The 27,177-nt window shown below is 49.8% G+C and overlaps 1 protein-coding gene across 2 annotated transcripts; it reads right to left on the reverse strand.

The window, feature by feature from the left end:
- Positions 1-3,374: 3,374 nt before the first annotated feature.
- Positions 3,375-27,177, reverse strand: CMTM7 (CKLF like MARVEL transmembrane domain containing 7). 2 transcript variants are annotated; one of them, XM_080934556.1, is made up of 5 exons: positions 27,009-27,177; positions 9,534-9,707; positions 8,065-8,163; positions 4,925-5,006; positions 3,375-3,862 (listed from the first exon to the last, which is right to left on the reverse strand). In XM_080934556.1, the coding sequence occupies exons 1-5, from the start codon at positions 27,141-27,143 to the stop codon at positions 3,849-3,851; spliced, it is 504 nt and encodes a 167-aa protein (XP_080790682.1). In that variant the 5' UTR covers positions 27,144-27,177; the 3' UTR covers positions 3,375-3,848. The 2 variants fall into 2 exon arrangements, with proteins under 2 accessions (XP_080790682.1, XP_080790683.1); XM_080934557.1 differs by lacking the exon at positions 8,065-8,163.

The following is a 27,177-nucleotide window of genomic DNA, read 5'->3' on the forward strand; positions in this document are numbered from 1 at the left end:
CTCAGCCTCTGCTCTGGCAGGGCAGGGACCGCAACGCGTCCCTCTTGCCGCCAGGGGGCGCGCGCTGCACGAGCGGGCGCAAGTCCTCGGCCCCCACCTAAGTAACGGTGGAGTTTCGTTTCTGCAACCGGGATTCAGAGCGCGGCTGGGAGGAGAGGCTGCTGCAGGCATGCACTGCTGCCTCAGGGGAGGAGGCTTCCGCCCGGCGCGGCTGCGAGAGGAAACAGCTGGCAGCCTTGCGGGCCTCAGCAGGACTTCCCCGCTTCACCCCAGAACTGCCAGGACACGCGCGGGGTCACTCGCCAATGGGCGAGCCGCGTCTGCCCCAGACGAGTTTGTTTGGCTTCAGCTTCGTTTCTACGTTTCTTTGGCGACGTTTCCAGATCGGAAGATGCTTAGCTAGAAGGCCCAGATTTCCAATTATCTGGGTCACTGGGGCAGCTGGCAGCAGTGAGCAGCTGGCAGGTGGCAGCCCTGGGCCAGCTGCCACCTCCGAAGCGAAGCGAAGCGCCCAGCAGGCAGGGTCTGCCGTGGCTTAGGGAACCCTGACTAATCCCGACAGCGCTCCTCTGGTGGTAGCCAACAGGCTTCTTTTTGTATGTGCAACTTCCTGTAGAGTATTTTTTATTTTTGCAATTTTTCTAGATGCATAGGAAGACAGTAAAATCTTAGGAACCCACAGACTGTCCCCAACTCCCCAGGAGGCAGTGAGTATTTTCTGAAGGAAAGCTTCTTGGAGCTGGCCATCCACCTGGTACTCAGTGTAAGTCTAGTAGCATCTTTCATACCATTTTCTTACTGCTTAAAAAACATTAAACTATTATTGTTGTTATTATTATTTGGTTTTCAAGACACGGTCTCTCTATGTAACAGCCCCGGCTGTCCTGGAACTCACTTTTTTGGGATCATGGTGGCATACACTTTTAATCCCAGCACTCGGGAGGCAGAGGCAGGTGGACCTCAGAGTTTAAGGCTAGCCTGGTCTACAGAGCTAGCTCCAAAACAGTCAAGGCTATAGAGAAATTCTGTCTCGAAAAACAAAAACCAACACAAACAAAACAACAAAAGATACCTTAAAATGATTTTTACATTTTTAAAGGTTTCTCTATTTATTATATATAGCTGTCTTCAGACATGCCAGAAGAGGGCATCAGATCTCATTACAGATGGTTGTGAGCCACCATATGGTTGCTGGGATTTGAACTCAGGACCTTTGGAAGAGCAGTCGGTGCTCTTAACCACTGAGCCATCTCTCCAACCCGATTTTTACATTTTTATTAATTTTCTTCTTTGAGACAAGGCTTCCCTGTGTGTAGCTATGTTAGCTTCAAACTTAGCATCTTCCTACCTCAGCCTGCAGAATGCAGGAGTTACACTCACCTGTCTTCGTTTTATGTTTTTGGTAAAGGTTGGTTTATCCTGGCCTGACCTTGCTTGAACTCCCAGCCCTCCTGTCTCCACTTCTGCCTTGTTAAGATTATGGACATACCACCCCATCTTCACCAAGGGGATTGAGAAACAATAGGCTCTTCCTGAGAAGCTGCCTTGTGCAGGGAGGAGGCTGCAGCTGTGGCCTCTTCTGTTCCGGCAGGCGAGGCTTTCCACAGCCTCGTCTCTCGGTGGTACCGGGAAGCCATGCCGAGGTCAGAGCCCTCAAAGCCTGTGCAGTGAGGCTTGCACCACCGCTGTTTGCTCCTAGTGGCGGCCTGCCCTTGAGGTGACAGTACCACACTTGTCTCACGGTGAGACTTAGCATTTTCCATGGATGAGTGCCTCCCTGAAGCCTGCGCTTTCATGCCAGGTCTGATGACGCCAGAGGAGGGAAGTCCATTCCCCTGAACAAACCACCATGTGTGTGCTGGGAATGGAGCCAAGCCTTCTTCAGGAGCAGTATATACTCTTAAATACTCATCTGTCTCTCCAGCCCTGGTCAACACATACTTCTTACATGCACTGCCTGTGTGCAGCCCTGTTAACACATACTTCAACTTCATACACGCACTGCCTGTCTGTAGTCTCCCCATTCCTCCTCCGGTTAACAGGACATGGATTAGCCACATCCAAAGGAGGCAGGTGGTGATGCTGAGCAGGAGCCTGAAGACCCTAAATGTGTAGAAGTTTGTCCCTTGTGTTAGCCGATACTTGGGCCCCTGGAACAAGCAGACTCTGGGTCTGTCTCCCACCTTTGATCAATGCTCACGAAGGAACCTGGTGGGCCGCTGTCCCGTGCAGGCTCAGGAGCCAGCCAAGCTTGGTGTTGGGCACCAGCACCGTGGTCGAGCTCCTGTCCTTCTGGCTTCCTCCTTGGGTCTTGCAGGCCACACTGCTACTATGTCCAAGGTTGGTGGCTTCCCGAAGGGCTGAGTTTCCAGAACCTCTCTGAGCCCCACGGAACTCACACTTGTAGCAGAGCCTCTCCCTACTTCATTTCCCCTCCAGGACCCAGTCAGACCCAGGGACTCTGGTGGCTACAGTGGAGGATAGAGGCAGCCTAATTATGGCCCCCTCTTCTAGACCTTCGGGCTGCTGGCCACAGCACAGATGGCCACCACAACATACTTAGCCTACTTTGTCACTACTGACTTCTGGTCAGCTTCCCTGCCACATGCAATGAATGCTCTGGGAATATTAACCGCCCCCCCCCCCATTTTCTCCTTGCCTCCCTCCTTCCACCCAGGGTTTCTCTGCGTATTCCTGGCTGTCCTAGATTTCACTCTGTAAACCAAGCTGGCCTCGAACTCACAGAGATCTGCTTGCCTCGAACTCACAGAGATCTGCTTGCCTCTGTCTCTGAGTGCTGGGATTAAAGGCATCCACCACCATGTGTGGCTTCACCAGATTCTTACAAGGATTCTGTCTGGTGTTCAGAGAGTCCCAGTGTCCTCCTGAAAATTACCCCAGATTCCATGTCCTAACTGGAAGGGAATTTAAGGTCCAGGATATAAGAAAGCGAGGCTGCTAGAATCCCAGTACTTGGGAGGTGGAGGTTGGAGGGTCAGGAGTTCAGAGGTCACTTTTGCCTACAAAGCAAGTTCAAGGCTAGCCCAGACTACACGAGACTCTGCTAAAATGGGAAGTGTGTATGTGACTGAGGATGTGGCTTGGTTGGTAGAGTGATTGCCGCTGGGTCCACCCCCAGCACCACACAAGACTACAAGGGTGTCCTAGCACACACCTGTAATCTCAGTACCTGGGAGGTGGAGGCAAGAGGATCAAGAGTTCAAGGTCAACCTCGGCTACATGGTTCAGTGTGAATTCAGCCTAGGAGGGAGATGGGCATTTAGCAAGGAGCCCATACTCAAACTGGTGTAGGAAGGCCTAGTGTTAACAGACATCTCATTCAGTAAGAAAGCCCTGCTGCAGTTGACATTTTATTAAAAACCATGCACCACCCCACCCCCAACCCCACACAGTGACAGGCAGAGATAGGGGCAGGAGAGACGGGATGGCCACATAGTGTTTCTTCTGGCTCCTCACAGACTCTTCAAGACCAGATTGACAGGCCAGATAAATTAGGGTCTGCTGCCTCTGTGGGGACTCTAGGTGGTCTCGGTCCTGAGGGTGTGAAGGAAGGCATGTCTATGCAGGCAGATCCAGAAGTCTCTCCACTGTGCGGCGTAGCCCTTGGTACCTGAGTGGCGCTAAAAGCCCAGAATGGAGGAATGTTCTCTGCAGCAGATTATAGAAGGAGGCTGTAGCTGCTTGATGCCCAGGATCCCAGTCTCCTGGCAAAGCAGGGAAGGCACAGGCCTTGTCATCTGAACAGTCCATAGCCATGCCCGGGGTCCTCCTGGGGGTGAGCCTACATCCTGCAGATCCTTTGGAAGGGACCAGAGGCTACGGCCTCATCAGGCAGATGCATCTTGAGAAAGAAATGGAGAACTAGGTTACCTTGCTGGGAATAGAACTCACTCAGAAGCCACTGGCTCCATCTAAATAGTGTGTGTGTGTGCCTGTGTGTTGTTGATTGACAGGATCATAAAGTATATATTCTGATTGTCTTGAACTGAGGGCCTGCCTGTTCCAGCCTCCCACAGTTAAGATCACAAGCACGCACCACAAGCCCGAATGCTTTCGCAGTCAGTTTTAAAGAACACAGCATGCATCGTGTGGTGGTGTGCACTTGTAAACCTAGAATTTGAGAAGCTGGGACCAAAGGACTTCCACAAGTTCAAAGCCAGTCTGGGCTACAACAGGTAGACGCTGGCTAATCCTCCCCCAAGAGAGCTTAAGGTAAAAAGCATCAAGGATATGTATCAGGGTTAATTACAATTATAATGCGAGGTCACTCATATAGCAACATTTAGTAACAAAACATTAAGCAAATCCAAAACTCTAAAACTGAGTAGGATCCCATCCCTGAAAAGTAAGAGATAGAGAGAATTCTAATGTCTGACACATGATGAAGAGGAGGGGAGAAAAGGGCAGTTTTGGTTCTGTGTTTTGAGGCAGGATTCCACTTTGTAGCCCTGGCCTGGGACAAGCTATGTAGACCAGGCTAGCCTCAACCTCACAGATATACCTGCCTCTGCTTCCCAAGTGCTAGGATTAAAGGTGTGTACCACCATGCCCTCCCCTGGGTTTTTTGTTTTTTTTCTTCTCTTAATTAAAAAAAAAAAAGATTTATTTATTTTATGTAGGAGGGTACATTGTGGCTGTCTTCAGACACACACCAGAAGAGGTCACCAGATCCCTTTACAGATGGTTGTGAGCAGAGGGAGAAGGAACAAGAGTTCAGAGTCACACTTGGTCATACATGGAGTTCAAAGTCACACTTGGTCATACATGGAGTATCCCAGGATATTTCCCTGGGCATTTCGAGGTGGGGAGGAGGGCAGGGTTCTTAGGTCCCACCCTTCCTCCTTCTGTACCCTGTCTTCTCCCTCTACTCCGGCCTTTGCCAAGGACAAGCCATCCTGCTTACCTGACGACTGGGTTATGCAGGTTATCTTGTAGGACAGCCACAAGCTCGCCAGGCAGAGGAAGCTTGCCAGGAACCCAAAGATCTGCATCAGGAGAGGAAAGGAAGCTCACAGCCACAGGGCCGGCTCTGTGATTTTCTTCTCTGTTCCAGGAAGGAAGCCAGGGAGCCATGTGACCTAGCCACCTAGTTCCCTAGTTGCAGAGAAGTTGAGAGAGATCCAGCCTCTAGTGCGCAGGTCAGGCCCAGCAGCCAGGTCTCTGGCCTTTTATCACTGTGGGTGACCCCAAAGCCTAGGTTTGGGTTCATATTTACAGCCTAGCTGGGGCCAAGCCACTGGGTCTTGATGACCCAGGACCAATAAAAAAATGTGAGAGTTGGTACTGTGAATTTTAATTTGGATCTACAAATTTGAACATTCAGAAGATTGATTATAAGGTTAGCATTGTTGGTTGGGTCTCATTGGTAATAATGGTCTTCTGGTCTCTGTCAGCTTTATAAGCCATGTAAGGGCCAAGAACTGAGGCCTCGGAGTTCAGCTTTATGCCTGTGTATTGAAATGGTAACAGTAAAAATAAGTTGAGGCCACGCTCCTACCTTCCCAGGGTTCATAACGGGCTTGGAGAAGGTTGACCTTGACCTGATAGGCCTCTCAAAGATGGCTGAGGGAGAGGACTCATGCCTCTTGGGACCACGACTGGAGGCTGTGTAGCCTCCTTGTGACACAGTCTAGTAGTGGTTGAGTTACTACATAGCTGCCAGGTTTCTAAGCCCTCAGGCAGCCGACTCTTTGAAACTGCAGCTCCCCAAGGCAAGGATGTGCCCAGTCCCAGTTTCATAGCTAAACCAGGAGAGGGACAGGAAGCCACCTCCTTTGCTTAAGATCCCAGAGCACAACAGGGCCATGCCCTGGGCAGTGGGCTCTGGAACCCATGTTCTGTTAGATTATGGCCCAGGTGTCCTCAGACCCAAAGGCCTTGGGTTACCACACTACCACTAGTGTTGACACTGGATAGGTGTGATCCGGCAGCAGCCAGACTAAGGGTAGATTTTCCATAAAGTTTGGTATTCTTTTCATGCCCCGATACTGGCTTATAGGTTCTCGAAGGCCCCGGCAACCCATACCCTTTTCTTTGGTTCTCTTTGTACAGATCGTCTGAGCCACATAATTAGCCTTGCCTCCCATTGTCTGTTCTACACAATTAGCACAATACTACAGCCCAGTCCCCAACTGTCCACTGCATAATTGAACACTTTGTTGTTACATCCCTACAGAACGCTAGTCCGGACCACAGAGCCTTGTTTGTTTGCTAATTGTCACATGGGTCCTGTCATGAACAAGGACCTGGTTTTCTGTTATTTTCCTGGCTTCCCTGTGGTGTGATAAATGTTTGCTGCTGGGGCTCAGGATCTTGCTTGGGCTGACACAGTTTATGTGCGATCTGATTATGAAACCCAGTGGGAATCTCTTCATGTGTGCCCTGACATACAGTACGCAGTGGTTGGGGAGTGTGTGTGTGTGTGTATGTGTGTGTGTGTGTTTGTGAGACATTCCTAGACTCTTTTCCCAGCATGCACTGTTGGCAGGCAGGTGCCAACCTGCAGGTGTCAGTCACCTGTCTCCTCAGAGGTTACATGGAGCACAAGGGGCACTGTGGAAGGTACATTGGGCCACCCCCTCTTCAGTGATGCTTGGTCCCCACACTGTGGACCTTCAGAGCAGGATGAAGGTCTGAAGGGAAATTCCAGGGGCAAACAAGATGACCTGCCACAGTCTGGAGAATTCTGGTGAGATTTGTAAGTGAAACTCACACAGTCCTTGAAACTAATTTTAAAAGTCTTAGCTCAGTGGTAGAATTCTTGTCTAGCATGCACTACCGTGTCCTGGGTTCTATCCCCAGCACTACATAAACCAGATGTGGTTCTGTGCACCTGGGATCCTAGTACTGGGGAGCTCCAGTCAGGAGAATCTCAAGTTGAAGGTCACCCTTGGCTACTTACTGAGTTGGAGGCCAGCCTGAACCACAAGAGACCAGGCCCTAAAACAAACACAAAAAATCTTCTTGCCTGCATGTCTGGGGCAAATCAATACTAGACTAATGACTGCTCAGATATGTACTTAGCAAAATCATAATCAGCCGAGTATGTCTGAGGGAAACTCCAGGGGCATGAATCATAAATCACAAGACTCTATGGGCCTTTAAAATTCGTTTCAACGATGTGTCCACATATGTACGTGTATATGCATGACTGGAATTCGTGCGTGGATCTCCACATCCTAGCTAGCTAATAACATGGTTACTGGCCGCATGCTTGGGATCATTTTTACCTTGGAAAGGGATGAGGGTACCCTTTCTGGGTCTGAATGCTGTTAGCACTAAAAATGGAGCCTGGGATGAAGCCCAGTCGGTAGAGTACCTGCCTTACACAGACTCAGTTCTCAGCTCTGCATAAACCTGGGCATGGATGGAGCACACCTACCATCCCAAGACTGGGGAGGCAGCAGCTGGAGGAACACAAGTTCAAGGTTATCCTCAGCTACACAAAGAATCTGAGGTCAGCCTAGGCTACATAAAACTCTGGGTTGGCTTTGTTTGTTTGTTTTTAAGGAATCTGAGCAGGGGGTGGTGGATTCCTACAAACACTCAGGAAGAGGCAGAAGGGAGGCAGGCGCACAAGGATCTCTGTAAGTGGAAGGCCAGCCTGGGCTACCCGGTAAGATCCCCCCCCCCCAGAGAAAAAAGACAAAGGATTTTCGGTAAACATCACTGACTGATCACAGTACCCTTCCCTCTAGAAGGGAAGGAGATCCCCAAATACTTCTCTGCAGTAAAAAGCCAGCCATGAGTAGATACTCAGAGGAGGCATGGGGACCAAGACCCTTTCACCCCGATTTAAAGCACTGGCTATAAGGAATACAGGTCCAGACTACCATAGCTTTTGAAGTTTGTCAACAGCCCTTAAGTCTACTTTCTTGGTCTCTCTAACATGAGCCCAAGTGTCGGGCTCTTTGGGGTAGGGGATGGGAGGTAGCTGGCTGGGTTGAGGTAGGCATGAGAGGCTCCCAAATCAACCCCTTCCCTGGCTCCCCTTGGTAAGACGGGGCCGTCTGAAATCCGAATTGGTTGCTAAAGACATCTTACCGCTCCGGCCACCAGGCCGCTCTGGTCGTAACTCTTGGTGGCTATCACTATGGAGGCGATGAGGAGAAGCAGGGTGCCGATTAAATAGTGCAGAAGTTCCTGGAGGCGGGGTGAGAAAAGACAAGGCGAGGGTGGAGCGAGCGCTCGCAAGGTCTGCTGCAACCAGAGGGACCGAGAAGAGACAAGCCGGAACTCTTGGGCCAGCCCAGCGGGGCTGTGTGTGTCTCACAGGCAAGCCATGTAGAAAGCTGGGCCAGGAGGAGCCACACTGGAGAAGCAAGAAGCTGGGCAAGCAGAAGGAGACAGAGAAAGGCTTCTTGGATGAGCACAGTTATTCACTAAGAACTACCTGGTTCCTAAGATCAGTTTGCAGAGTTTTCCCTCTGGCCCTACGTTTAATCCAGTATAAAACAAAATAGAACAGGACAAACAACAAAATACCCCGAGAAGCTAAAAGCAAGAAACCACCAAGTCTAACACCTTTAAAAAAATAATAATAAAGGGCTGGAGAGGTGGCTCAGTGGTGAAGAGCACTGACTGCGCTTCCAGAGGTCCTGAGTTCAAATCCCGGCAACCACATGGTTGCTCACAACCATCTATAATGGGATCTGATGCCCTCTTCTGGTGTGTCTGAAGACAGCTAGTGTACTTATATATAATAAATAAATAAATCTTAAAAATAAAGTAAAAGCACCCAATAGATTGACCGTCTTAATCTGATGAGGGATATCTATAAAAACTTACACCCAGCCTCATATTCAGCATGGAAGATACAATGCTTCCCTTCAGTGCTCACAGAAAAGGCCATGACACCTGCTCTTGCCACTTCTACTCAACGTCCAACCCTCTGTTTGGCTAATTCTGTATAAGGCAAGGCAATCAGATGGAAGGCATGCAGATTAGGCAGGAAGAAGCAAGTTGTCGGTATATGTGGATGATGTGATTTAGTAGGTTTCAGAGTCCACTAAATCTCTGTGAGAGCTGGCGGAGGGCCTTTATGCTCAGGTAGAAACCAAATCACAGAGTATATTTGCCCGGTGTGGTGGCACACACATGTTCTCTCTGAGTTCAAGGCCAGGCTGGTGTACATAGGAAGACACTTGTCTTCCAGACAGAGCCCTTCTGATTTATCTTCTCAGCCTCTGCCAGTGGGTTTCGGCCACCGAGTGTCACCATTCAACTCTCCCAACAGTGTGCTCAGGGGCATAAATCAGCACCATCCTCACCAGCTCCTTCCTGCAAGGTTGGCCCTCCTACGCTCCATTTCCAGTAGATCAATGCTGAGAGGAGCCCCGGGGCCTCCGACACTGGGAAGGGAGTTTGGGAAACCCTCAGGAGGCAGACAGAGATGTCTATCAAACACCGAAGAGTCAGGGGCGAAGCAGCTGAGATGTGGAATGGGCAGACAGAAAGAAGTGGCCCTGTCCCGATGCCTGCATTCCGACAGCGGGGCGGGGCCTCCCCCTTACCGACAGGGGCCAGCTGATGCAGGTGAGTACGTGGTAGAAGCGGAAGAGGTGGACCAAGTAAAAGATGAGGATCATTATCAGGTCACACATGGTGACAACTTCGAAGAAGCTGTGGGCGCCATAGTCGATCGGAGGGGAGCTTCGCACACAGATAAAGGCGATCAGCAGGGTGACCTGTGGGAGATATGGAGATGTTGGTTCACTTCTGTCCAGGCTCCCGGGAATAGGGGGCGAACCGGAAACCAGCTGAGCTGTCCCTGTGACAAGCCTGAATTGATGAGCTGCAGCAATCCGGGTTATTGCCACACAACTTGGCTGGAGGATTTGTTGCAGGGGGAGCCAGGGCTTGTGTGTTAGCTAGAAGTTAACAGTTGCTTCTAAGTGCAAAGACAACCCATGGTCCAGCTGAAGCACTGAAGAACTCTGTCAGGTAGACAAAAGTGTCATTTAGGGAAACTGAGGCACACAGAGTTACTAATTAGTCCAGCTTGTAGGCAGTAATATATTTAAAAATCAGCATCCACATACGTGTGCATGTGTGTGTATATATGTGTGGAGGCCAGAGGTAGACATTTCATATCTTCCAAGACAGGATCTCTCAGTGAACTTAAAGCTCCCGATTCGTCAAGACTGGCTGGCAGTAAGTCTCAGGGGTTACATGGGCGTGGCCTGCTTTTGTACATGGGTTCCAGAGATCCAAACTCAGGCCCTCATGCATGCCTAGCAAGCACATGACAGAATGAACCATCTCCTCAGCCCTTGCTCTGCTGTGTGTGCCTTCCCTTCAGGAAAAGTCCACGCCCAGGGAATCTAACTTTCTCAGTAGTCAGTGTGGACCAACTCCCCAGCCCAGGAATCTGCACTTTTAAGGGATTTATTTTTATTAGTTTTAATTATGTGTGGGTGTGGGTGTGTGCTGGAAGCCAAGGGCATTGGATCCCTCAGAGCTGGTTTTCCTAATGACTGTGAGCCAGCCACCTGACGTGGGACTGAGAACCAAACTTGGGTTGTCTGATAGAGAGGTAAGTGCTCTTAAGTCTGGGCCATCTCTCCAAGCCCCGGAACAGGCACTTTAAAAACAGGTCACCGTCTATGGTGGCTCACAACTTAAATCTTTTAACTTGGAAGGCAGATAGATCTCTATGAGTTCAAGGCCAGCGGGGTCTACATAGCATATTCCAAGTCAGCCAGAGCTATATAGTGACATACTGTCTCTCAAATAAATAAATAAATAAATAAATAAATAAATAAATAAATAGCACACACACACACACACACACACACACACACACCATAGTTGGCATGTTTTGAAAGTAATGCATGAGTTGTTTTCGGTTTTGGGTTTTGACTCTTTGTTTAAAAAGCTGAACTCTCTCAAAGGACAATGATGGGTATATGTCAGGAGACACCTGCACCTGCCTTAAAATGTCTCCTGGCCAGAGACAGCACTGGGATGGGCTTAGCTGAACTGCAGCTGATACCACAGAAAACCTCAAACCTCGTTCTGAGGGTGACATGACAACCCTGTGTAGGGGACTGTCAGAGAACAGCTTGGTAAATCCCCTCCTCTAAGCCACAGCCCTGGGTGGGTGAGAGTCCCTGGAGGCCAGGCCTGTAATGCTGATTGATCTCTGCTGCAGACAAATGACAGCCACCGGTGGCATTCAGAAGCAGCAGGAAGACATGTTAGCCTCCAGCATCCTCTAACTCCCGTGGATGCTTCCACAGAAGTGGGATCTAGTACCAAGTACACCTGGCACTTCATAGCATTAAAGGTGACCTCTCCTTGGGCTAGTGAGACAGTTCAGTGGATAAAGGTGATGCTGTCAAGCCTGAAGACCTGAGTTCAGTCCTTTGGACCCACATGGTAGAAGGAGAGACCAATTCTCTGACCTCTGGCCTCCACATGCATGTATAACATGTGCACACAATATGGATGCATACATACCGAATAAATAAAGAGCCACAGAGAACGGCTGGTGTTCATGAGTTTGCTTTAACTGCAATTCACCTCATTTTTTTTCATTTTTTTTTTTTTTTCTGTTTTTCCCTTGAGAAGAGAAGGTCTCATGTAGCCCAGGCTGTCCTGTAACTCACTAAGTAGCCAAGGATGACCTTGAACTGCTGCTCCTCCTGCCTTCACTTCCTGAGCGCTGGGGTTACAGGCTTGTGGCATCCTAGGCAAACACTACAGAATGAGCTATGTCCCCAGCTGCCCCGCACTTTTTTACTCCAAGCTGCCGTCATGCAGGATCTAGGAGGAGACACTCTGGGATAGTGCAAAGCCATTCTGATCACCCCACTAAAGGCTGCCCCCATCAGGGGACATCGGCCAGCCCTGGCTCACAGCAGCTCATGACACGCAGAGCTGTCCCTGGAGAGCTCTGTCCAGCCAGCAGTAAGCACTTACTGGGTGTCATTCAGATTTATGATTATTTGTTACACCGAGGTTTTCAGAACCAGCTTAGCTTCAAGGCCAGTCTACCCTTGCTTTTCGGATGGGAACAAGAATACATTTATTTGATAATTATTCATTGAGCGCACATGGCATCCCCAGTTCCAATCTTTGTCATCCCTGACATAAGATTACTCTGTAGCTAAGCACGGTGGCCCGTGCCCTTAATCTCAGCATAGGCAGAGGCAGAAGGATTGCTTCAAGTTCAAGGCTAGTGCTACGGAGTGAGTCAAAACTAAAACCCAACAACCAACCAAACACAAGCCATGTAGGCGCTAGGGTATAGTTTGGTTGACAGGGTGCTTGCTAATGCTCACAAGACCCTAGGGTCAATCCTCAACACCTCATAAAACCGGGCATGGTGGCACAAGCCTAGTTTCAGCCCTGGGGAGGTGGAGGAGAGAGGTCAAGGTTATTGAGAGAGACCAGCCTGAGACTCCGTTTCAAAAACAATCAGCTGATGAGATGCACTGGCGTGCAGTCCTATGACAGAAGTCTAGCCTGTGGAAGAAGTGGAAAAAGAGAACTGGTTCCACATGCTTGACTTTTGACCTCCAAAATGTGGTCTGTGGGACACATGCCCATGCACACACATCACACACTGATAACATTTCAAAAACCAAGCACCGAAGAAGGCCATGCTGGCTTCCATTTTGCCAGGGAGCTTTCTCAGGAAGTGTGGACAGCTCGCACACAGTGGAGTGGCTGGCGCGGCCACAGTATCTTGGGGAAATAAATCCTTAGAGAATCTACGAGGCTCGTCAGTTCCCGTAAGACGCCTGGCATCCAGCCTTGGGCAAGTGCCAGAAGTGTGTGCCCGCTGAGTCCCACAATGAGGCTGCAGGAAGACTTGATTGAAAACTGAAGCAGCCTGGAGTCAAGCCTGGGCTGGCCTGAGGAGAGGAAATTATCCGGGATAAAAAAATGACCTAGCAAGTACACAAGAGCCATGATAGGCCTGTGGCCTTAGTAACAGATAGAAAGTTACTGTTGTCACACGTGTGATCACCCACCGTGGAGACCAGAAGAGGAGGAGAGAAGGGGGGTTCTGAGGCCACCCAAAGACAGGCCTTCAGTAAGAACAAGAAGCTGAAGGGCATGGAGGCTTGGCAAGTCGTTTTAGAGACAGATAGGTCTGACTGCCAAGCCTAAGGACTCGAATTTGATCACCAGGTCCCACACATGGAGAATCATTTCTATAACATTCAGTGTGTGTGTGTGTGTGTGTGTGTGTGAGAGAGAGAGAGAGAGAGAGAGAGAGAGAGATTCAGGTATTGGTAGGGCAGTAAGGGCTCCCTCAAGACATTCAGGCATTTTCAGGGACTCTACTGCACGGAAGCCCCTTGGGCACACGAACTCCATTTCACGTGACTGGCCACAACAACACCTCCCCACCCCCACCCCCCAGATTCCTCAGAATTTTTACAACAGTTTCAAATTGAGTCCAGATTCTCCCACAAACCAAACACGAATGAAATCAACTCAGGCCTCCCCCCCCCATCCCCCATGTCAATCCCGCAGGCAGCCTTGCTCATCTGAGGGGTAGCTTCCTCTCAGCCTCTAGCTCTTACAGGCCTGCTAAGGAGCAGGAAGCCCGTGAAGACGCCTTACACGAAGGTCTGATGGGTCTGGGGCCTGAGTACTGTGACAGAATTGTGCCAGGCACAGTGGAAGGTGTCCCTCCTTGGTGCTTGTCTGGGTTCTCACTAGTGAGTCCCGTGGAAACAAAGGCCCTTCAGTGAGGTCCCTACTTCCCTTGATTAAAAATAACCTGGGAAGGCTGACCCTGGATAGCCCCACACGCTCCCTTCTCGGCCTGTGGGGTCACTCTGAGGCTGCCTGGTTGCTGTCAAAGCCTCTTGGGGGGGGCACAAAGAAGGCTTTTCAGTCTCCACAAGGGAGGAAGTGGGGTGGTTGGTCCTAAATAGAGCTTACACCCATCCACCTAGTACCACACCTCAGGCGGGGACCAGATGCAAGTCCTCAGAGTGACAGCAGGCTGAGAGCCCCTTAAAAGGGCCAGTTGAGGTTTCCTTCCAACCCCTACCCCGAACTCCCTCCACCCCTTCATGGCAGGACTGCGAAACAGGTTAAAAACTAAGACAAGCTTTTTTTTTTTTAATGTCGAGGCACTGAAGGGGAAGAGGATAACTCGGAGTGGACTGACCTGACTGTTTAGATGCAAACGCCTCATAAGGAATGGCGGGCGAGCTACGGAGCTCCAGGTCCCTCAACTGCATGTGAGTGCATCAGACCCACAACACAGAGGAAACGGGAGCGCAGGGCATGTCGGAGATGCTAGGATCTAAGGCACTAACAGAACTTGATTCCTGCGGTACAACCCGCAGCTACCTGTGTGTATGGTGGTGAGAAACTGTAGGCTTTCCCCTCGGGCCAGGGGAAGGTGTCAAGGTGACCAGGAAAAGCTGGCTGCCACTGCCCAGATCTGTTTGAAGCTGTAGTAAGAACCAGGAATGAGGGGCGAAAGATTGAAAAAAGGAACGCATACAGTTTTATTATAAACAATATGCTCACATCTACAGAGAGTCCAGTGGAACTCAACAAAAAGGTTCTGGAATGAATCCACGAGTTTCCTTGATGTCGCAGGTCACAGAGCTTAACTTACAAGAGCTACCAGATTCCTCCATATGAACCCCCCCCCCCCCGTGCAAGTCCACTCTTCATCGACACACAAACCAAGTGTGATGGTGCACACTGCTCATCCAAGAAGCTTAGAAGCTTCTAGATTGAAGGAGAAGGAGACCTGACCATTCTCATTCAGTAATGAGACTGAATGGTCATGTGGCCCTGGGGCCCCAGAGCAGAAGGATGTTAGTGGGTTGTGGTGAAGCCCAAGTAAAAGAAGACTCTCAAGTAACATCATCAGTGTTTTTGACTTCCCGTTAGGGACAGAATTAACTGTAACTCACTCAACTGGTTCGAAGAGAAGAACGTGGTGAGCCAGGCTAGCTGTGCCTCCCATCTCCTGTAGAGGCAGGCTGGGATCACAGATGTGTACTCTGGGGTCTGGATCTCACGTGGGTTCTGGGGATCAGAACTCCTGTCTCAAGGCAAGTACTCTGAGTTATCTCCCCAGGCCTTTAGCTCATCTTTAAAAACTTTTTAAAATTTATTTATCTTATGTATGTGGGTACACTGTAGCTGTCTTCAGACACACCAGAAGAGGGCATCGGATCCCATTACAGATGGTTGTGAGCCACCATGTGGTTGCTGGGAATTGAACTCAGGACCTCTGGAAGAGCAGTCAGTGCTCTTAACCGCTGAGCCATCTCTCCAGACCCATCCCCCTGACCCAGCCCAAGGCCAGGCAAAGCACTTGCTTGGAATACATTTTTCATCTTCTGCTATCTGGGAACTGCCTTCTGGTGGTTTCTTTCTTCTTGGGCTCTCAGCAGCCATCTCAAGGGGCCACTCGCTTGGCAAAGGCCACGATCTACTCTCAGAAGGCTGAGAGGCTGGCCATAGCCCCCAAAGACTTATTCCCGGAATCAAGGGCAGTTTGCTCAGGAGGAAAGAGCATATTAGGTGATAGAGTGCATTGTTGATGCTGTTTAGAATCTGGCTGCACCACAAATCTTTAATGGGCTGCATGAGTTTCTTGTGGCTTCTCTGACAAATGATCCCCAGAAGATGTCTGTTCCCTCGCAGTTCTAGGAAATCTATATCCCTAAGCAGATACACACACATATAAACCTTTCTCTTTTTCTTCTTTTCCCTTGCATTGGGCCTATTTCCTGAAGCACAGGCAACTTACCAGGGGCTATGCCACTGAGGAAAATCTCTCTTTTTCCCCTGTTCAGAAATCAAATCTGCTAACTTTCAGACCCCCTCAAACCAGCTGAGGTCCTGCTACAAATGTACAGCAGACACCAGACATTGCTAATGATGACCAGTCTAGCTGTTCCTTCCCACCAAACTGCCAAATTATCCCACCCCCATCCAAACTAGAAGTTTTAGAGTGGAAAATTACAGCTAAGCTTGCCTGCTGAACTGAGTCAACCAGCTGTGAAAGAAGCTATTGCATCTCTCAGAACAGCTGTCACCACTGAGGGAGGCCTTGTGGAACCTCATCAGGAGACATGGGCTGTCTTAATTACTATCGCAAGTTTTAAAATTTGCTCTATGCAATAAGCTCTTTCCCTGAAGGAATACCTGTGCACCACACGGACACCTGGTGCCCGAGGAGGTGGTGAGCCTCCGTGTGCGTGCTGGGAATTGAACTTGGCTCCTTTGCAAGAACAACAGGTGCTCTTTATCACTGTGACAACTCTTCATAATAAACGCCAAAATGAAAGCAACTTATAAAAGAAAAGCATTTAACTGAGGGCATGCTTGCGGTTTCAGAGGGTGAGTCTATGACTGTCACGACCGGAAGCATGCCAGCAGACAATCATGGCCCTGGAACAGTAGCTAAGGCCTTACATGGTGAGACAACAACCACAAGGCACACAGTGAGTCAGCTCCAATGGTGTAGGCTTCTGAAACCCTAAAGAACACCCCTAGTGACATGCCTCCTCCAAGGCCACACCTCCTAATCCTTCCTCAACAGTTCCATTAACTGGGCACTAAGCCTTCAAATATATGAACCTACAGGGGCCATTCTCATTCTACCACATGTGTCTTACCCCAGAGTTTTTTTTTTTTTTTTTTTCTTTTTAAAAGATATATTTATTTATTACTGGAGCTGTCTTCAGACACACCAGAAGAAGGCATCAGATCTCATTACTGATGTTTGTGAGCCACCACGTGGTTGCTGGGATTTGAACTCAGGACCTCTGGAAGAGCAGTCAGTGCTCTTCACCACTGAGCCATCTCTCCAGCATCATGCCCCCTGCCCGCACCCCCAGAGTTCTTTTCTCTACCCAAAGTGTCATACAGCGAACAGGACATCCTGACAAAGCAGCCTTGGAAAAAGTGTCACTCCTGGGGATGGAGGCACAAGGTGGGGAGGGAGGAGGATTGGATTGTGACCCAGGCCAGCTGTGACAACAGTAAGACTTTTCCTCAAAAGCAAAACCAGCACTGTACTACGGGCATGCGTGTCTGTGGCCTGGCTAGTTTTCCAACTGAATCTCAGATACGAGGACAGTCCCCACTCTGGCAATCATACCCCGTTCTCCAGGACACATTTGTTGACGGTTATGTCCTCAGATTGTTACATGCTGTGGTGAAGGGGCTGGGGAGGCGGCTCAGTTGGCACAGAGCTTCCTGTGTAAGTGGGAGGACCAGGGTTTGATCCTCAGCTCCTGTGTGAAGCCAGGAGTGGCCACCTGTACGTGTTACCCCAGTGTTGGGGAGGTGGGGACAGATTCCTGGTGCTCACTTGGCAGGTGAGGTCCAGGTTCAGACAGAGAACCTGTCTTAAAATGTGACTAAGGACACCTGAGGTTGACCCCTGGCTTTCTTAGATGCACATGCATACATATGCATCTTGCTGGTTCACACAGCTAATGCGCACACGCGCGCGCGCGCGCGCACACACACACAGATTTAGTTATTGCTATCACTATGACATTGTTGAAGCAGGAAAAGGCTGTTGAAATCATTTTCTTCCCCATCGATTTTATTTTTCACTCAGTAAATATTGATTCCCACCCCTCCTGCTCTTATTTTAAACTGGAGTTGAAAAAGGAAAAAAAAAAAAAAAAAAAAAAAAAAAAAAAAAAAAAAAAAACACCAAAGAAAAAAACCAACACAGCTCTTTTAGGGAACAGAAAAATGTAACAAAATGTAACATGGAAAGTGGTGAGAGCATCAGCAGCTTGAGCTCAGGTCCCAGAGGGACACTGGAGAAGACAGCAGACAAGCCAAGATCATGGACAAGGACGTGCCCCAGGTGTGTATACCCACAGCAGGTGTGTGTACCCACAGCAGGTGTGTATACCCACAGCAGGTGTGTATGTCCACAGCAGGTGTGTATACCCACAGCAGGTGTGTATACCCACAGCTGGTGTGTATACCCACAGCAGGTGTGTATACCCACAGCAGGTGTGTATAGCCACAGAGCATCGGATTCCACCAGATGTGTCCAACCTGTGGCCAGTGGGCCGCATGTGCCCAGGATAGCTATGAACATGGCTTGACATAAACTATCAACTTACTTAAAACAGATCTTAAAAAAGATGATAATGATGGGGTGTGGGTGTGGGTGTGTGTAAGAGAGATTTGTGCAGATCTCTGGTGAACTTAATGTGTGGCAGCATCTGACCCAGTGTGAAGACTGGACACACCTAGCAGAGCCTCTGTGGGAATGACACAGGCAGGAGGCAGCTCTAGTGTCTCCCACAGGACACAACGTGAAATCCACAATTCAGATTTCTTCCCGCTCAAATGCCTGGATTCCCTCCATCCACCAGGGCATCTCTCTCCTGAAGCTCGGGATGCTGCTATTGTTAGGATTCTTCCAAACTTCACCCCGGTTACCTGGCATTCTCTTGCTCTCTTCTCTCTTGCCCCTTTTTAAAAATTTATTTATTTTGATGTGATTATAGTGTCTACAGACACACCAGAAGACGGCATCAGATGTCATTACAGATGGTTGTGAGCCACCATGTGGTTGCTGGGATTTGAACTCAGGACCTCTGGAAGAGTAGTCAGTACTCTTAACTGCTGAGCCATCTCTCCAGCACCTTTGCCCTCTTGCTGTTACCCCTTTATCCCTCCTCTCCCCATTCTCTATCCCCTCAACATGCTCATGGCCAGCCTCTACTTTTCTACTCCTCTTTTCTCTCTCTGCCCCTACTACCCTCTTAACTCCCCTCCTCATGCCCTGAGACGGCAGGATGTACTTGCTCTTCAGGAATGACACCCTATTCCCCTTTTCCTAGGCCACCCACCAGTGCCAGGAAGTCTACCCTCATTCAGGATGCACTTAAAGAAGCTGGTGTCTCCCTGGGATTGTCCCAAGGATGTGTCAATCATGCTGGGTAGGCTGGGTGAATCCTGCTCACCACATACAAAAGCTGCAGCCTCAGTGAGATAAAAGCGCCTTGGTCTGCCCTGGCAGGGGCAGAATTCGATATGTTTTGTTTTTGTTTTCAATGTGGGGAAAGTCGTAATTATCCCAATGCTTTTTTATCCAAAAGAAAGGGAAAAGGGAACCTAAACAGCTAGGGAGATGGAGAGACAGATACCTTAGTATTAAGAAAACCCTCTGCGGGGCTGGAGAGATGGATCAGCGGTTAAGAGCATTGACTGTTCTTTCAGAGGTCCTGAGTTCAAATCCCAACAACCACATGGTGGCTCACAACCATCTGTGATGGGATCTGATGTACTCATATAAATAAAATAAATAACGTATTAAAGAGAAAAGAACAGTCACTGTTCTTCCAGAGGACTTGGGTTCCAAGCGTCCACACGACAGCCCATGACTGCCTTTAGCCTTTTAGTTACAACTCTAGTTCCAGGGCATACATACACATACACAAAAGTAATAAAATAAGTCTAAAAGGACGCCTTGGTTGGTAAAGAGCCAGCCTGCTAGGCAAACAGCGCCCACAGCTCCCTTATGCTTGTAATCTTGCACTACGGAGGTGGGAGAGGAAGGGTCAAAAGGTTAAGCTTATATTTAGGTACAAGGCATCCCTGAGGCTGGGATACATGAAACCCTTAGGCCCCAATCCAAGTATCTCAGTCTTGGCTCTCAGGCCTTAGATGCAGCTCCTTGGCCTCAGTACTCATCTGTAAACAAGGGCATGGGACACACTAAGGCGAGGAAACAGGAGAAAACACCCAGCTCAGCATCTCTTACCCAGCCCATCCTTAATTACCGGCCATGTTCCTACAGTAAAGTGGGGGAAGGCTTTCGTTCGTTTGTTTGTTTTTGCTTCTTCATGAGCAAGATGGAGAGTTGCAGCCAGCTGCTCTGAGAGGCAGGAATGGAAGCCCTGAGGTCCTGCTGCAGGTTCTCATCTCCCCAGCTTCCTGTCTTCCAGTCCATCCCCTTGGGAAGAAAGGGCTTCTCCTGAGTCTCATGGCTGTCCTTACAGAGCACCAGAAAATCCTTCCCAGCAAGTTCTCATTTGAATGAGATTGGGCCATTTGTCCCAATCATGGGGGAGGGTCAGCTGCCTCAACATATAGAGGCAGGTCTCAGCCTTGCTAACTGCCTGCCTGAGCCTGGGGACCTGCTGTCTGATGGAGGCTGGGCCTCTGCAGCTACAGAGACCCCACAAGGAGTGGAGTGGGGTGAGCAGACCCGTTCTGTCATTTCTGGGAGTCCCTCGGGCTCCCCAGCTGTGTCCAGGCTCTGAAGAGCCCAGAATGCCCTCCCTGGCCTGTGAGAGACGCAGGGAGTGTGGCCAGCAACTAAGGGTCTGGTGACAGGGCAAAGCAGTGGCTGGCAGGCAGATGGCAGGGAGGAAACAGATGCACTGCCCCTGGGCCAGGCAGGAAACCAGCAGGGAAAGAGAGAGGCCTTCTCCAACAACCAGAGGAACCACACTGTTCTCTGAATGCCACTCCCAGCATACCTAGGAGGGCCCCAAGGGTCTCTGGGACCCACTAGATTGTTTAAGAACAAAACAAAGCAAAACAAAAACCCGTGGGCAGGTTGGCCCCTAGGGGACCAATCACTGGCACCATACGGGGACCCACACCCTTTCCCCTCTGCAGCCCTATAGCCTGGTTCAGCCTCCTCTTGGGCCAGTGGTTTCTAGCACACCAACATCTGGCTTTTCTGGGGGTGGGGGACGGCGAAGAGTCTCCTACTTGTGGGACTCTGCCTTCTAGAACTATCTACAGTCATCGTCAACATTAATTAAATACAGGAACATCTCAAAGCATGACTGACTAGCCAGTTCCTTTTCCAGAATGCCAGGCTCCAAATCCACGATTACAATTATGATTACTATTCTACTTGGCACCTTGAAGTTTGGGGACAATAAAGGGACAGCCATTAATGTGTAGACACTGAAAGTCTCCAGGCCAGAAGTGCAGATCAGGTTTGGATGTGTGCATGTGCACACTCGAGTTCACGTGGACACACACACACACACACACACACACACACACACACACGACCTAATATTTTAAAAAGTCTAGTAAAGCCTAGGCATGGTGGTGTTGCCTGGGGCAGTCAGATCTCTGTTGAGTTTGAGACCAGGCTAGAAAATTGTTCAATGCCACCCAGCCCGGAAAAGCACACACACAAAAAGCTCTTGGTTTCTCTCTCTGCAGAAGGCAGGCGGCGTGTATCCTGATGAACTATTGGCACATTTGTTCAACAGGATGTCTCTACAAGGAATGGTCCTGTGTTCCATGAACAGGCCTGGAAGCCAGTGAACTTGAAGGTGAGGCAGGGGAGAGGCTGTAAAGAGAATCACAGTGCCTCCATGCCTGGCTGCGAACCAGAAAACAAACTGCAGCTGGGTCTGCTGGGGATCCTGCCACCTCAGCACTCTGGAGGTGGAGGCAGGAAGGTCATGAGTTCAAGGCCATCCTCAGCTGTGCATTGAGTCTAGTCTAGGTGCTGGAGATGCTGCTTTGAAGGGCGCGGGGCCCAGGGATGGAGTTGGTAGGACTTGATTTAAAGCCCCATCACTCATGTAAAAAGCCAGGCACAGTGACAAGCACATGTAATCCCAGCACAGGGGAAGTGAGCCAGCCTCTAATAGGCAAGCTACAGGTCCCAGTGTGGGACGCTGGCTCAGAAAACAAGGTTGGACAGCTAAGGGCAGCTCCTAATGATACTGGAGGCTGACTTCTGGTCTCCATATACAGGGACACAGACACACGCATGTGCACATGCACAAACGCTCCTGCACACATAAACACCTGTAAACAAACACACACAAACACTCCACAAAGACTTAAAAGCCACACAGCAAGTTACATTTGGTGAGCCAGACAGAAGCCAGCACCTTCTAGCTTGGTTGTAAAACACCAAAACTCTATGTATCTTCTAGAAAATTCTAAGAAGTTTCTCTTATTACTAATGTTGGAGGAGAGAGAATGGGAGAGTGTGCTTTCTTCATTGTGCTTTGGATGGTATGTGCAGTGAAGAATAAAACACACGCAAGACAGTTGTGAGCCACCATGTGGTTGCTAGGAATGGAACACGAGACCTCAGGAAGAGCAGCCAGTGCTCTTAGCCACCAAACCATCTCTCCAGCCTTGTTATCAATTTAAAAAATTTGTGGGGGCTGGAGAGATGGCTCGGCGGTTAAGAGCACTAACTTCTTCCAGAGGTCCTGAGTTCAATTTCCAGCAACCACATGGTGGCTCACAACCATCTGTAATGGCATCTGATGTCCTCTTCTGGTGTGTCTGAAGACAGCGACAGTGTACTCACATACATGAAATAAATAAATAAATCTTAAAAAAAAAAAAAAAAAAAAAAAAAAAAAAAGAACAGACAGACAAGAACAGGCAGAGAGAGAACTGAGTTCAATTCCTAGGACCCACATAGTGACTCACAACTGTAACTCCAGTTCCAGGGGATCTGACGCCCTCTTCTGGCCTCCAGAAGAACTGACTGCATGAACATGGTACATAACACAGGCAAACGCAAAACTCACAAAATATTAAAAATATTTTTTTTTTGCTTTAGCCTTCAGCAGAAAGTAGCTTCCTGTCCTCAGGTCACGAGTGGGTAAGGAGGGGACGGAACTTGAGCAATGCGTTTCTTTGCCGCCCTTTAGTCTCTGTATTTCTGCAGCTGGAAAACAAGCTCACACTTGGATGAGGTCTGAGAAGACTTTTAACTAGTATAAAAAAGATTCGAGGGATGCTACCTTATATTTATTTGTTTTGCCCTTTTTGGGACAGTCTCGTGATGTAGCCTTGAACTCTGAGATCCACACGCTGGAAGTGTTGAAGTTCAAGGTGTATGACACCAAGCCTCCCTAAAGCACGGTCTGTTTTAGTGCAGACTGGGCTTGAACTCTGTGTAACCATGCGTGACCTTGAACTTCTGAACCTCCTGCCTCCGCTCCTGAGTACTAGGATTACAGGTCTGCACAGCACTCTTGGTTCAGAGGATCACAGAGCTGTCCTCGGATGCATACACCCAGGTCTGGCCCCATGGAGGACACCCGGGTGAGACCAGATCAGTCTACGTTCTGTGAGGCTGGAAGGCTGTGGCTGTCCCTGAAACACAGCCCTGCTTCCCGTACCTGGAGGCTGTCCAGAATGTTCTTTGCTCCTCTGAAACTGCCTCTGTGAGGTTTTGGGGTTTTTTTTGTTTTATTTTTTTTAATGGCTAACTGAGTCTTAATTCCTGTCTCAAGTGTGAAGACCAACAGCTTTTAGTATAGTCTCAACGGTTGCCTAACCATCAACTACAACTTTTAACCGTTCCAGTTGCCACCCCAAACCTCACACCCATCAACAGTAACTTCCAACTTCCTTCCGACAGACCCCGGGCCCAGCCCTGAGCAGCCACTGATTTTTTTATCCGTGTCTATAAATTTGCCTATTTTCAACATCTCATCTGACCAGAATCACAGAACATGCTTTTTTGGTGAGTGGCTTTCCCCCTCCCACTTAGGACAATGTTTCCAAAACTCATACACAGTGCTGTAACTCGGTATCCTTCCCCATTTCTCTTTCTGAATAATAACTCATCAAATGTATCACTTTTTGTTTCCGTTATTAATTCATGCACCATTTATTGAGCTGTCTGTGGTTTCCAGTTCCTGGCTATTGTGAATAATGAAAATGAATATATGTGTACATACATTTTCGCTTCTTCTAGGCTAGCAGGAGAGCTGGTCATGTAGCTATTTTATGTGCCTATGCATGCATGTGTGTGTGTATGTATGTGTGTGCATGTGTGTGGGGTGTGTGTATGTGTGGTGTATGCGCATGTGTGTGTCTGTGTAGTATGTGTGTCTGTGTGTGTGTGTGGGGGGGTGTGTGTGGTGTACGTGTGTGTGTCTGTGTGGTGTATGTCTGTGTGTGTTCGGAGTGGGGAGGAGTGTGTGCTGTATTCGTGTATGTATGTGTGTGTGTGTGTGTGTGTTGTGTGTGTGTCACAGACTAAGGTCTCCACGATTGTGTGGCATAACTTCTGAGCTACTGCACACGGTCCCTACAGTGGCCGTAGCGTTTCATACTTTTAGCCTCCCAGAATTCTAGCCTCTTTCCTCCTTCTGCACCCGACCCACTTGTCCTTGTGACCTTGCCTCACCACGGTTTTGACTTCTCTGGAAGCAAGTTCAGACTCTGCCAGAATTGTGTGTTCTGGGGATGCAAGTTAGGGATACCTGTGAAAACCAGACTTGGGGTGCTGCCACCGGCTGTGTGGCTTCAGTCGCTCATATTGTCTTAGGGCGGATTCCTTACTAGTCAAAGACTCTCCGCTCCTTAAAAACACTTAGTGAGACGGAGTATGCAGTTCCCTGCACAAGGTGAAGAGCAATACCTGGCTGAAAACAAACAAACAGGAGTGGCCTTTAATCCCAGCACTCAGAAGGCAGAGGCAGGCAGATCTCTGAGTTCAAGGCCAGCCTGGTCTATAGAGGTGTTTTGGGACAGAGAAACCCTGTCTGGATAAAAGGAAACAAATAAACAAAAAGACGCCTGGAAGTCAAAGAACCGTGATGGAGCCACTGCCTGTTGAGGAAGACGGAGAGTGAGCCCAGATCTGCAGGGATCGCGCCTGGAAGAAAGCACAAGGACTCGCACAAGACTGCGTTTCTTCTTGATCTCTGGCCTCTTCATTTTCTAGAAGTGATAAGCCTAGAGAAACCCAAGACAAGTCCTGTTCTGTCCTGTCCTCTCCTCTCCCCCCTGTTCCCTCCCCCTGGGTCCCATGTAGCCCAGGCTGACCTGGAACCAAGTAGATGAGTTCTGAGATTAAAGGCAGGAACCACCACCATATTCAGTCTTTTGGGGTGCTGGCAACTGAGCACAGGGGTTCATGAGTTCTGATCTACCAATGGAACTACAGCCCGAAAGCTTGGCCTTTGCCCTTTAAAAAATGGTATTTATTTATTTTTATGAGTACATTACAGACTGCTGTGAGCCACCATGTGGTTCCTGGGAATTGAACTCAGGACCTCAGGAAGAGCAGTCAGTGCTCTTAACCACTGAGCCATCTCTCCAGCCCAGCCTTTGCCATTTTTAATGTTTAAATTATGTACCTATATCTGTGTGTGGGTAGGTGCATGTGAATGCAGGTATCAGAGGGGCCCAAAGGCATCAGATCACCCTGGAGTTAGAGTTCTAGAGCCGCCTGAAGTGGGTGCTGGGACTTGAACTTGCGTCCTCTGGAACAGCAGTGCAAAGTGGTAACCACGGAGCCGTCTTTGCAACCCCCCCAACCTTTCTGGTTCTTAAAATCTCTTGGTCGGAGCACGCTGAAAACACTTCACAGAAGCAGAGGTCTGTATGCCACTGAGCCAGGGGCAAATTGAGAGTGTGGCCCTGAGGGGTGCTCACAGCACATCTGCTTCTGATCCCCCCTGACGGAGAAGCAGAGGATTCTAACAGTGAAGAACCCAGCCAGGACCGCGGAGCAGAGGCAGGAGCCAGCCAGGACCAAGCAGGTAGCCTCACTCCCAGGACTTGGTCATCTAGCTGCAGGGAAGGCAGGCGACTCCCAGCTGGGGGTTTTAAGAGGGAGCAGGCAGATGAAGTCATGGTTAAAATCTATGCTCACTGATTTTGGACAAAGCTCTGTCACTGTCATCCAAAACACACACTATCCCTGTTCCTCAAACTCCCGGACCAGCATCAATGCCTCTTGTCTCCATGAATTTTGTGCACCCAAATCACAGACTAGCAAAGGCATTTTCCATCGGCTTCCCTTCTGGATTGAGGCAGAGGCTTCTGATCCAAATCTCTGCCGCCCACCTCATCTGCAGACCTCATCTCCGCCTGGGCTTACAGTCGGACTCCAACCATCCTTTAAAGATCAAAGAAGTGGCCTCTGGGGGAGGGGGGAATTTATTTGGCTGACCAAAGTCTTTAGCCTGGGTTCCACACACCATCCACTCAAACCCAAGACTGCTAAACACCAGACCTTTTAATTTCCTTATTAAAACTTCCTGTGTCCCAATCTTGGTCCCTTTAGGCACCCTTCTCAAGAGAGGCGGGGACTTCTTCCTCCCTTTCGGCAGGGAATGCCAGCCACCTTTCTACACACTAGGCATCCAAAATAACGGTTATGGAAGGCACAACACCCCTGGGGGCTGCTTCAGCTTAGCTGGCGAATCCCAGCTTCCGGGTCTGTGACCTTGCACCAGAGTCCCTAACTGCCCCCCCCCCCCCCGCAGCTTTCTACAAAGTCTTCACTCCCCTCTCCACCCAGGATGAGTGGGAAACTCAAACTGCCCAGCCCAGTTTCCAAACACAACCACACAAACAGAAAAGGTATTGAGGACGAGACATTTTCAAAGAAGTTGAAAAACAAAAAAACAAAAAAAAAAAAAAAAAAAAAAAAAAAACAGGAGGGGAAAAGCAAAAAGAAGGGTGGGTAAAGAGCGAACAGGATCAGGCCTGGCAACTTCTGGTCGGGCCAGAAGTTTTTGTGCAGCTCTGGTCATACAAACAGCCGGGCCCTTCACTCTGCCTGGCCCCAAGTGAGCACCAGAAGCCCCAAAGCCACAGGCCTGCCTACTTAACCCGCTGCCTTCTGAGGAGCTTCGGAAGCCTGAGGGAGCGCAGGGGAGCTGGCGACGGTCTTAAAGGCAGCGTTTCTCCTTGTCCCCAGCAGGGATTCGAAAGCCAAGCCGAGCCCTCCGCTCTAGGGCGGGACGGCCTGGGGACCGCAGGGGCTAGCGGGAGACTCTCCCTCCCCTGCCGGGGTGCGAGACGCGCGGCCTGGAGGAGAGGAAGGAAGACGAGGAGGAACTCGCACCCCAGGTTTCGGCGGGGCAAGCGAGCTGGGCCCCGTAGGGTGGCGGCTGGAGAAGCGAGGGGGCCAGGGATCCTGCCAGCTGTTCCGGGAACTTTCTAGGGGACACTGGGGACACCAATGGGGTGCGCGGTGCTCCCAGGACCCCGACCAGGTGCAGCCCGGTGTACCCGTCCCCAAGCCACTTCATTCTTCTTACCATCTGTGCCACTTTGAACAGGGCGCCTTGGGTGCGCGGGTACACCGGGTCCAGCAGTCCCTCGGAGGGCTGGCCTGGCCCCGGCGCACCGCCGCTGCTGCACGTGGTCCGGACGATCCCCGATCCATGCGACATCGCGCAGCCCAGCCCCGGCCGGCCGCCTCCGAGG

This window comes from Micromys minutus (genome assembly GCF_963924665.1).
Source record: "Micromys minutus genome assembly, chromosome: 21".
Lineage (NCBI taxonomy): Eukaryota > Metazoa > Chordata > Mammalia > Rodentia > Muridae > Micromys > Micromys minutus.

Bases quoted from the DNA above. Each gene is read 5' to 3' on its own strand.
- CMTM7 (XM_080934556.1), bottom strand. From the start codon at position 27,143: ATGTCGCATGGATCGGGGATCGTCCGGACCACGTGCAGCAGCGGCGGT. The intron at 9,708-27,008 runs GTAAGAAGAATG...TATCTCCCACAG, and splicing joins TGTTCAAAGTGGCACAGATG to GTCACCCTGCTGATCGCCTT. The intron at 8,164-9,533 runs GTAAGGGGGAGG...CCCCGCCTCCAG, and splicing joins GCATCAGCTGGCCCCTGTCG to GAACTTCTGCACTATTTAAT.